Consider the following 12500-nt stretch of genomic DNA (forward strand, 5'->3'; position numbering starts at 1 on the left):
CATCCTCAGGTGTGTGACCGCCACTAATCCCTCCTCTTGGAGCCATCACCTCCCGTGGGTTGAGTACGCCTACAATTCCCACACGTCTACTGCCACCAGACTGTCTCCTTTTGAGGCCTCCTTGGGCTATCAGCCTCCCCTGTTCCCTAGCCAGGAGGTCGAGGTGGCAGTTCCATCAGTCCAACACAATGCCCGTCATTGTAGACGGGTGTGGGGAGAGACTGGGGTGGCTCTGCTCCGCACGGCAGAGTAGAATAAGAGAGTGGCGGATCGGCATCGTGTCCCAGCTCCAGCCTACCGTATTGGACAATCAGTCTGGCTTTCGACCAGGGACATCCCCCTACGCACCGAGTCAAGGAAGCTCTCCCCCAGATACGTCGGTCCTTTTCCCATCATCTCCATCATCAACCCAGTAGCAGTCAAGCTGCAGTTGCCTCGCTCCATGAGGATTCACCCGGTGTTCCATGTCTCCCTCCTCAAGCCTGTTGTCTCCGCCAGCACCCCCTCCACCCCCCCCGACTCATCGAGGGGGACCCATCTACACGGTCAATCGCCTCCTGTCCATCGAGGTAGGGGGTTTCAGTACCTGGTGGACTGGGAGGGTTATGGACCAGAGGAGCGGTGCTGGGTGCCACGATCCAGGATCTATGATCCGGGGCTCATAAGCGACTACCACCGATAGCACCCCGGTACACCAGGCGGTTTGCCAAGAGGCTCCTGTTGAGCGGGGGGGGGGGGGGGGGGTACTGTTAGGATCTCGGTCTGACCTAGTGTATGCTCCTCTGATTTTTCCCCGTCAGTGTTGTTGTTTGAAGGCCATGTGCTTATGTTCTGTTTTTGTGTCAGCCTATAGTTTCCACCCCCGAGTTCCGTCTCCAACCACGCCCCTCTCCCCAGGCTCAACTGTGGGGAATTCCAGTGATCATCTCCGACGGACTTAAATACCGTAGCTTTCCTCCGGCGCGTTGTCAGTCCGTCCGGTTACCAGTCTGGTTCCACGTGAGTTTGAACAGTGTTTTCGTGAATAGTTATGTCTAACCTTTCTGGCTGTCTGCAGCACTCCTGCCGCGCAGAGTAGATCCCCGGGAATGCACCTGTGCGCAGAGGCCGACCTGAGTAGTACCACGGAGTTCACCGGTCGGCGTCCTTTGTTTCCATCCCGGCTCCCGACTCAGGGAGAACGGACTCAGGGAGAACTCAGGGAGAACGGACAGGCTTTGGCCACTGGACACGGTGCCATAGTCTGTTTGTTTATTGTTTTCTGTTTCAGTCTGCAGCTATATATATATGTATATATATATGTATATATATACATATATATATATATATATACATATGTATATATATGTATATATATAATAAAGATCTTGAAGGATTAATCTGCTGTGTGAGCGTGCGTTTGGGTCCATCTACTACACCACCACATAACAGTAGATGCTTCTGTAGTGATCTATGATGTTATTCACAGTTCATCTTATAGATCAGAACTATTCACTTCAAGGCTTCACTCACGTGGTTTAGTCTCCTTTCAGCCAGCATCACACTTTATTCACTCTTTAAAAGTGAGAAGCAACAGAACACTCCATGAGTGAGCAGCCTGCTGTGCTCTGAACAGATACACATGTTCATCAGGACGCAGCATCTTACAATCCATCTGCAGTGGACTCATAGAAAATGAAAAAAACATCTCACACTTCATCTTCAAAAGTCAAAAGAAAAACCTCAAGAATCCACCAACACGTTCTTCAACTCGCTCTAAGTGTCTGACATGCAGTCACGGATGCTCCAGTGGGCTGTGTGTATGTGTGGGTGTGTGTGTGTGTGTGTTTGTGTGTGTGTGTGTGTGTGTCTATGTGTGTACTTGTTTCTGTGAGCAAACACTTGATCTCCTTGAAGGCTGGAAGAACTGCGTGTGCTGGAAGTGCAGTGTCTCTGTGTGTGTGAATGTGTATGTGCATGTGTGTGTGTGTGTTTGTGTGTGCGTGTGTGTGTGTGTTTGTGTGTGTGTGTTTGTGTGTGTGTGTGGGTGTGTGTGTGTGTTTGTGTGTGCGTGTGTGTGTGTGTTTGTGTGTGTGTGTTTGTGTGTGTTTGTGTGTGCGTGTGTGTGTGTGTTTGTGTGTGTGTGTGCGTGTGTGTGTGTGTTTGTGTGTGTGGGTGGACACGTGTGTGCTGTTTCTGGCTGTCAGTGCACACTGAGTGGGAGTGTTTCTCAGTCACCTATCACGAAGCTTCCACATGTCTCTGAGAAACACCTGCGTGCTGCAGTCCACCACAAAGACTAGTGATGAACATGAGCTTCTATGAGAGCATTAATCGTGTCTCATCTGCTCCCATGAACTACTTCAGGGTTGCGTCACTACTGGACCACTGAGAGGAGGAGGGACATGAAGACGTTGCACAGCATGTTCTAGAACAGTGGTTCTCAACTGGTCTGGCTGCGGGACCCACCATCACCCCTTAATGACAAGCCGGAACCCACGACCCAAATTATATATATTTATATATGTATATATATAGATCGATATATATATATATGTATAAATATATATATATATATATATATATTTATAATTTGGGTATATCTATATTCAAGAAGTCTAGTAGTAGTAACGTCTCTGTGTAGTAAACTGTCAAATCAAATTAAGAAAGTACACCAATTATATTTTAACAAATATTCTCATTTTTCTAATTTAACTGGATGGATTATAATTAATACATAGAAATACATGAATAAATGTTCTTCTCATTTCAAGTAAAATAACGGCTGGATTAAAGAATAAATTACGAAACAAAATTCATTTTAGATAAATTATTTTCACTGAATTGTCCTGCAGCTTTAAACTCAGTTCATTCAGGGTGAAGTGAAAAAGCCACGATATTATATTTTTCTCATCTTCTAAAAAGAGAAAGTAGTGTTGGAAGAATTCACTTATATGAGTCTGTCCAGTCAGAGTCTAATGACTCTGGTCTCTCTGGACATTTCTCTCTTTTGGAGATCGTCCAATGTCTACACACACACACACACTCACACACTCTCTGTGTCATACCTGTGACCCTCTTAAAAGGCTCTGCTGATTTCTTCCTGATGATATTATTAAAGTGCAGAGCGCTGAAAGCCACAGCTGTTTAAACTGCTCATAAATATTAACATGAAAAAACACTTTCACACTTCAACAGCCCTGCTCTGCTGTCTGTATCCTCGTCTCTCCCCGTGTGTCACGGTGTGTGAACATCTCACTCAAGTCAGGAAACTTGTCAGAATACTCATATTTGATTGGCTGAGCTGCATCACGTGATGTGATTCACAACAGTGTCAGTGTTTTTCCTGCACCGCTGAACAAGTGCCGTAAATGCAGGAATAATTCCGCTGCATAAAAAATGCCCTTCAAAATAAAATCACAATTCTTTTTTTTTAATTTTTTTTTTTGGTCAGGCAAAGGCCCGCGACCCACTGAAAACGGGTCCGTGACCCACTTTTGGGTCGCGACCCACCAGTTGAGAATCACTGTTCCAGAGTAATGTCTAATTGATATCAATCACTGATGAATGTTTCAGGTTCTGCTTCCATGAATCCTCTGAGGAAGTTCTCTCGTGTACTTTACAACTTTAAACGCACAAAGCTAACGACCTTCCACTCTACACATGTATTGCTTTAAAACCACAAAGAAGTTCTTCAGACAGGTTTGATGACACACCAGCTGAGCTTCATCCAACATGAACACACTTCTTATGCACACACATCTCTGCATTCATACACAGTAGTGTGTGGAGTGTGTGACAGCGATATGCAGAGATATGAAATGAAAGCAGCATTGTTGTGCACTGTGTGTGTGTGTGAGAGAGTGTGTGATGATGAGCTGTACTTGTCCTTGAGTACTTTTACAAGAGACAGAGAAACAGAAAAGAGCTGATGGAGCCGGAGAGAGAAACAAATGAAACCATCAGCTGCTCTGCTTCAGAGCATCGCAGGACAAATGAAATGAGGAGAACAGGAAGGAGTGAGGCTGGAGGAGACAGAGACGAAAGAAGTTTCTCTCATTCATTTCATCCATCAGCCCCTGATTCAACCTCCTCCTCCTCCTCACCTATTTACTGGCGAAGGAGCCTCCAAACCTCCTCTGTGATTGGAGATCAGAGTGGCCTTTTCCTGGCTATCTGATGGCAGGACGACAGAAAGTGGGCAGGAGGCGAGGGGGAGGGGGAGGAGGAGGTGAACAAAGAAAGGAAAAGCAAATGGAAAAGATGAAGAGCTGGAGAGAGAATAAGAAACAAGAGGGAAGAGAATAGAAGGAAGATAAGGGAGAGAAAATGGAAAGGAGGTGATGGATGTAGGTGAAGACTGCAGAGAAGCAGGTCTAAGGTGAGACAGACAAGAGAGAGGAACATGGGTTTGCCTCCTCCTCCTCCTCCTCACCTTTACCTCTCTCACATTCATCCCGTTGATGGTCTCATTTAAAAGATAATGCATGTGTATTGTAAGTGGCAATAATCATGACATAATCCCTCTTTAATGAATGTCACAGCAGCACTTCATTAAACCACCGCAGTGACAATCAGGGAGTCTGAGCTCCACAGAACATGTGATGTTAGGGAGAGCTTCTTCTTCTTCTGATGGCTTTGAGAGGAAACAAAGCACTGAGAGACTCCGCACTGACTGTTGGTGAACTGTTTGTATTGCTGCTCATTGGACACTTTATATCAAACGTAGCTGAAGTACTTCTGTGAATCTTTGTGCTTTAAATCTCAAAGTCTCTCCTGTGAGACACAAACAGAACAAATCTTTGTTTTCAGTGTGTGCTGTTGATTCAAACAGACAGAGAGACAGACAGTAATATCTCTATAAAGAGATAAGTAGTATCTCATTAAGAAATAAGTAATATCTCTATGAAGAGATAAGTTATATTTCTATAAAAAGAAAAGTACCATCTCTATAAAGAGAAAAGTTCTATTTCTATAAAGAGAAAAGTACTATCTCTATAAAGAGAAAAGTACTATCTCTATAAAGAGTAAAGTACTATCTCTATAAAGAGAAACGTACTGTCTCTATAAAGAGAAAAGTACTATCTTTATAAAGAATAAAGTACTAGCTCTATAAAGAGTAAAGTACTATATAAAGAGAAAAGTACTGTCTCTATAAAGAGAAAAGTACTATCTTTATAAAGAATAAAGTACTAGCTCTATAAAGAGTAAAGTACTATATAAAGAGAAAAGTACTGTCTCTATAAAGAGAAAAGTACTATCTTTATAAAGAATAAAGTACTATCTCTATAAAGAGTAAAGTACTATCTCTATAAAGAGAAAAGTATTGTTTCTATAAAGAGAAAAGTACTATCTTTATAAAGAGTAAAGTACTATCTCTATAAAGAGTAAAGTACTATCTCTATAAAGAGAAAACTACTATCTCTATAAAGAGAAAACTACTTTCTCTATAAAGAGTAAAGTACTATCTCTATAAAGAGTAAGGTACTATCTCTATAAAGAGAAAAGTACTATCTCTATAAAGAGAAAAGTACTATCTATATAAAGAGAAAAGTACTATCTATATAAAGAGAAAAGTACTATCTCTACGAAGAGAAAAGTAAAGAGAAAAGTACTATCTCTATAAAGAGTAAGGTACTATCTCTATAAAGAGTAAGGTACTATCTCTATAAAGAGAAAAGTACTATCTCTATAAAGAGAAAAGTACTATCTCTATAAAGAGTAAGGTACTATCTCTATAAAGAGTAAGGTACTATCTCTATAAAGAGAAAAGTACTATCTCTATAAAGAGTAAGGTACTATCTCTATAAAGAGTAAGGTACTATCTCTATAAAGAGAAAAGTACTATCTCTATAAAGAGAAAAGTACTATCTCTATAAAGAGTAAGGTACTATCTCTATAAAGAGTAAGGTACTATCTCTATAAAGAGAAAAGTACTATCTCTATAAAGAGTAAAGTACTATCTCTATAAAGAGAAAAGTACTATCTCTACAAAGAGAAAAGTAAAGAGAAAAGTACTATCTCTATAAAGAGTAAGGTACTATCTCTATAAAGAGTAAGGTACTATCTCTATAAAGAGAAAAGTACTATCTCTATAAAGAGAAAAGTACTATCTCTATAAAGAGTAAAGTACTATCTCTATAAAGAGAAAAGTACTATCTATATAAAGAGTAAAGTACTATCTCTATAAAGAGTAAAGTACTGTCTATATAAAGAGTAAAGTACTATCTCTATAAAGAGTAAAGTACTATCTATATAAAGAGTAAGGTACTATCTCTATAAAGAGTAAAGTACTATCTCTATAAAGAGTAAAGTACAATATATATAAAGAGTAAAGTACAATCTATATAAAGAGTAAGGTACTATCTCTATAAAGAGTAAGGTACTATCTCTATAAAGAGTAAAGTACAATCTATATAAAGAGTAAAGTACAATCTATATAAAGAGTAAGGTACTATCTCTATAAAGAGTAAGGTACTATCTCTATAAAGAGTAAAGTACAATCTATATAAAGAGTAAAGTACTGTCTATATAAAGAGTAAAGTACTATCTCTATAAAGAGTAAAGTACTATCTCTATAAAGAGTAAAGTACAATCTATATAAAGAGTAAAGTACAATCTATATAAAGAGTAAGGTACTATCTCTATAAAGAGTAAGGTACTATCTCTATAAAGAGTAAAGTACTATCTCTATAAAGAGTAAAGTACAATCTTTATAAAGAGTAAAATACAATCTATATAAAGAGTAAGGTACTATCTCTATAAAGAGTAAGGTACTATCTCTATAAAGAGTAAAGTACTATCTCTATAAAGAGTAAAGTACAATCTCTATAAAGAGTAAAGTACAATCTATATAAAGAGTAAGGTACTATCTCTATAAAGAGTAAGGTACTATCTCTATAAAGAGTAAAGTACTATCTCTATAAAGAGTAAAGTACTATCTCTATAAAGAGTAAAGTACTATCTCTATAAAGAGTAAAGTACTATCTCTATAAAGAGTAAAGTACTGTCTATATAAAGAGTAAAGTACTGTCTATATAAAGAGTAAAGTACTATCTCTATAAAGAGTAAGGTACTATCTCTATAAAGAGTAAAGTACTGTCTATATAAAGAGTAAAGTACTATCTCTATAAAGAGTAAAGTACTATCTCTATAAAGAGTAAAGTACTATCTCTATAAAGAGTAAAGTACAATCTATATAAAGAGTAAAGTACAATCTATATAAAGAGTAAAGTACTATCTCTATAAAGAGTAAAGTACTGTCTATATAAAGAGTAAAGTACTATCTCTATAAAGAGTAAGGTACTATCTCTATAAAGAGTAAAGTACTGTCTATATAAAGAGTAAAGTACTATCTCTATAAAGAGTAAAGTACTATCTCTATAAAGAGTAAAGTACTATCTCTATAAAGAGTAAAGTACAATCTATATAAAGAGTAAAGTACAATCTATATAAAGAGTAAAGTACTATCTCTATAAAGAGTAAGGTACTATCTCTATAAAGAGTAAGGTACTATCTCTATAAAGAGTAAAGTACTATCTCTATAAAGAGTAAGGTACTATCTCTATAAAGAGTAAAGTACTGTCTATATAAAGAGTAAAGTACTATCTCTATAAAGAGTAAAGTACTATCTCTATAAAGAGTAAGGTACTATCTCTATAAAGAGTAAAGTACTGTCTATATAAAGAGTAAAGTACTATCTCTATAAAGAGTAAGGTACTATCTCTATAAAGAGTAAAGTACTGTCTATATAAAGAGTAAAGTACTATCTCTATAAAGAGTAAAGTACTATCTCTATAAAGAGTAAAGTACTATCTCTATAAAGAGTAAAGTACAATCTATATAAAGAGTAAAGTACAATCTATATAAAGAGTAAAGTACTATCTCTATAAAGAGTAAGGTACTATCTCTATAAAGAGTAAGGTACTATCTCTATAAAGAGTAAAGTACTATCTCTATAAAGAGTAAGGTACTATCTCTATAAAGAGTAAAGTACTGTCTATATAAAGAGTAAAGTACTATCTCTATAAAGAGTAAGGTACTATCTCTATAAAGAGTAAAGTACTATCTCTATAAAGAGTAAAGTACTATCTCTATAAAGAGTAAGGTACTATCTCTATAAAGAGTAAAGTACTATCTCTATAAAGAGTAAAGTACTATCTCTATAAAGAGTAAAGTACTATCTCTATAAAGAGTAAAGTACTATCTCTATAAAGAGTAAAGTACTATCTCTATAAAGAGTAAAGTACTGTCTATATAAAGAGTAAAGTACTGTCTATATAAAGAGTAAAGTACTATCTCTATAAAGAGTAAGGTACTATCTCTATAAAGAGTAAAGTACTGTCTATATAAAGAGTAAAGTACTATCTCTATAAAGAGTAAAGTACTATCTCTATAAAGAGTAAAGTACTATCTCTATAAAGAGTAAAGTACAATCTATATAAAGAGTAAAGTACTATCTCTATAAAGAGTAAAGTACTGTCTATATAAAGAGTAAAGTACTATCTCTATAAAGAGTAAGGTACTATCTCTATAAAGAGTAAAGTACTGTCTATATAAAGAGTAAAGTACTATCTCTATAAAGAGTAAAGTACTATCTCTATAAAGAGTAAAGTACTATCTCTATAAAGAGTAAAGTACAATCTATATAAAGAGTAAAGTACAATCTATATAAAGAGTAAAGTACTATCTCTATAAAGAGTAAGGTACTATCTCTATAAAGAGTAAGGTACTATCTATATAAAGAGTAAAGTACTATCTCTATAAAGAGTAAGGTACTATCTCTATAAAGAGTAAAGTACTGTCTATATAAAGAGTAAAGTACTATCTCTATAAAGAGTAAAGTACTGTCTCTATAAAGAGTAAGGTACTATCTCTATAAAGAGTAAAGTACTATCTCTATAAAGAGTAAGGTACTATCTCTATAAAGAGTAAGGTACTATCTCTATAAAGAGTAAAGTACTATCTCTATAAAGAGTAAAGTACTATCTCTATAAAGAGTAAGGTACTATCTCTATAAAGAGTAAAGTACTATCTCTATAAAGAGTAAAGTACTATCTCTATAAAGAGTAAGGTACTATCTCTATAAAGAGTAAAGTACTATCTCTATAAAGAGTAAAGTACTATCTCTATAAAGAGTAAAGTACTATCTCTATAAAGAGTAAAGTACTATCTCTATAAAGAGATACATACTATGTCTACAATGAAATAGGTATCTCTAGGATCTATTCATGTATTGAAGAGGTTTTTAAAGCTGCTGAGTGTGAATATCTCTATCCTTCTATCATTCGGGGCTCTGTAGTAGCATTACAATGAATTCATATTCCTTTCGAGTTGATATTTACTGCAATGTGTCAAACGGCTTATTGTTGCTGCAGACTGCTGTTTGTCTTTGGCAGCTGATCCTCTCGACCGTTTAGGATGCAGAGGATGATGTATTGTTTTCTCTCAACACGAGGAGAAGATCTCTGTTGGGTTGTGAATGTTTTGCCAGAAAAAATGTCCTCAAATTCACGATGGATCCAAAATGATACAAGTCAAACAAGACAACATGTGAACACAAAGCTTATCATGAGGAACAAATGAGTTATTCCTGATGCGAAATCTCTACTTACAGGTAATAAGAGTAGGAATAAGCATGTCTTCTGAAGCATGGTGAGGTGAGGCCGATGATGACAACAGAGCAAAACCCAGAAGAAGGACAAACACATTGGATTAGTTCATGGTTTCAATGCTTCATGTTGTTCTCCCCAATGTTCACCTGTCCATCTATCGGCTGTGTCTTCATATGAAATGTGTTTCATAAAGCTTTTACAGACAGTGATCCAGTTATCTTATCATGTTTGTAATGTTTGTTTAGTCATTAGAGGACATTCTCATGATCATTACATCATCTATGGACCACTTCACAGTCGTCTCCAGCAATGCCTGAAACACTCCACTGTAAATGTCAATCAAATATATTAGAGGTAAGAAGGGTATCTATGGTTTGTAAAATGATCTTTTTAAGCAACCCAACAACATTTGGCCTGTTGGTTCACCTTTAAGAGCTGAAAACATGTACCTGATATTCATCTTTCATGTGCTCCATGTTAGTACTTTATTACACACTGTGTTGAGTAACAGTCGTAACGGCCTTATTCAGATAAGGAAAATAACATGACAGCAATGAAACACTATTCGTGATTTGAAATATACATTATACAAAACAAACATTTTAAAAGTCACTTTGCAAACAAAAGCCGATGAGTCATATTTGTTATACTTCGGGGGAGAAACCAACCTTTTGTAAATCCTCAGTTTGGGGTAAAAAGTCACAGTTGAGTTCAAACAGATTAAGTAATAAAGACACAGATGTGTATAGATTATGTGTCTTCTGCACTGTATCACAACATTATGGAAATATATATTCAGATTCATTTAAGAGCTGCTACACTTTGGAGACAGCGTTAGCGTATGCTAATGTGTTAGCATGGAGCATTGGAACCTTTGAGCTCTATGGGATGTTTCACTGTCTATGTTTTCATCAACTGGCCAGTAAGCCTTAACATAATTTGATAATAATATTCATATCACTTTTATTCATTAATATTGACTTTACACTAGCCTGCATCTTTCCCCATATTACATGAATATTAAAGTTTAGTCTGTAGGGAAAACAAAAAGCTCAAATCAACACAAATCCAAAGAAAGTGCACATCTGATGCCTCCATCAGCAGCTGCTGGTCCAGACACAAGTCAGATGAGGAGAGATAGAGAGGAGGAAGATGAAGATGAGAGGTTGGTAGGGGAGCACATGGAAGCTGACATGATGGAGAGTGTGTGTTATTGTTGCTGAAAGAACTACAAGAGCCATGAAGCTTTGCATCAGGCTTCCTGAAGGACCGCACAGAGCAAGATATGATTATTATAATAATAATAATAATAATAACATATAGTATTACTATTATTTATTTATTCATTCATTATCATCTGGATTATTGTTACAGATGTATAATTAATTAAATCGAATTATTAAAACACAAGTTTAACTGTAGTTTTTTACACAAAAGCACATTTTACTGGATCTAAACCTTTGCTTTCCATCTGACCAATATCTCATACATCCTGTGTGAGTGTGTGTGTGCACCCTCCATGTGGACACTGACACACACACACACACACACTCTCTGTGTCATACCCGTGACCCTCTTAAAGGGCTCTGCTGACTTCTTCCTGATGATATTAATAATGTGCAGAGCGCTGAAAGCCACAGCTGTTTAAACTGCTCATAAATATTAACATGAAAAAACACTTCACCAAGTTGTGGATGGCACTCTGTGTGTGTGTGTGTGTGAGTGTGTGTGAGAGAGAGAGAGAGAGAGAGAGAGAGAGAGAGAGTAGGTATGTGTGAGAGAGGTGGTGATGTATTTGGCAAAAGTTAATGATGATAGTTTTATATTTACGTGTTTTATGTTACTTGCCCCCGTGTGTGTGTGTGTGTGTGTGTGTGTGAGAGAGTGTGTGGACATTGTGGGACAACTATACAGGCATTCTACTGAATGTGAACAGTAATTGATTGATTGCTGTGGATATTTAAGGAACTGATGCGGATCAGACAGAAAGATCCAGATCAGGAAGATCCAGATATGGTGCAGATTTAGAAAAACAAGGCGTAACTCAGCTGGTCTGTGATGCTCTCCGTCTGACACTGACTCTCATTTAGTGTGTGTGTGTGTGTGTGGGTGTGTGTGTGTGTGTGTGTGTGTGTGTGTGTGTGTGTGTGTGTGTGTGTGTGTGTGTGTGTGTGTGTGTGTGTGTGTGTGTGTGTGTGTGTGTGTGTCGCACCAACCGCTGCATGACAGGCAGAGTAACTGAAGAGTGTGAAGAGTGAGACGGTCCTCAGAGGATGAGGACTTTGGTCCAGGAGATCACTGTTCAGGTCCCATGTCAGACTTAAATAGGACAGTTTGTCACATGACACATGAATCATTACTCAGTCAAGTTAACGTCAAGCAGCTCTTTTCATAACTCTCCTTAACTTCCTGTGAAGACAGAAGTTTATTTTGAAAAGACACGTCAGTGAGACACTGAACAGTCTGAAGCTCATGAGACTGTAAATGTGTGATGATGCCATCATGACTCAAACCCATCAAAAAACAATGTAGGATAATATTGAGCTGTTTACTGTATTTAAATAGACATTTGTAGTTGTGAGGATTCAACAACACACACCCACACACACACACACACACTTTGGACACACACTAGCAGACAAAGTCCATCGATTAAAGCTACACTCCTCCCTTATCATCAGAGAGGTGAAACAATCAAAGCTTTACAGTCTGACAGCTTTCTTTGCTCTAATACAGCGGTTCCCAAACTTTTTAGGCCGCGCACCCCCTTCTACATCCCGACTGGGTTCGCGCACCCCCCCCCCCCCCTTAATAAAAAAAATAAAAAAAAGAAGCAACAGAGCCTTTTAAGCCTTCATAGCCGCATAAGAATCGGACCAATGAGAGAACAGTTTGCTCGCGCGTGGC

General features: G+C 37.4%; 1 protein-coding gene across 1 annotated transcript in view; it reads right to left on the reverse strand.

Moving 5' to 3' along the window:
- Positions 1-12500, reverse strand: part of ptprt (protein tyrosine phosphatase receptor type T) — a gene marked incomplete at its 5' end in the record, with an annotated part of 300839 nt that overhangs the window by 61556 nt on the left and 226783 nt on the right. Inside the window, one exon of the mRNA XM_079265832.1 lies at positions 9594-9623. Coding sequence (XP_079121958.1) covers positions 9594-9623 — 30 coding nt within the window. The remainder of the gene's footprint in view (positions 1-9593; positions 9624-12500) is intronic.

The sequence above is a fragment of the Melanostigma gelatinosum genome, assembly GCF_949748355.1.
Source record: "Melanostigma gelatinosum genome assembly, chromosome: 3".
In the NCBI taxonomy this organism is placed as follows: Eukaryota; Metazoa; Chordata; class Actinopteri; order Perciformes; family Zoarcidae; genus Melanostigma; species Melanostigma gelatinosum.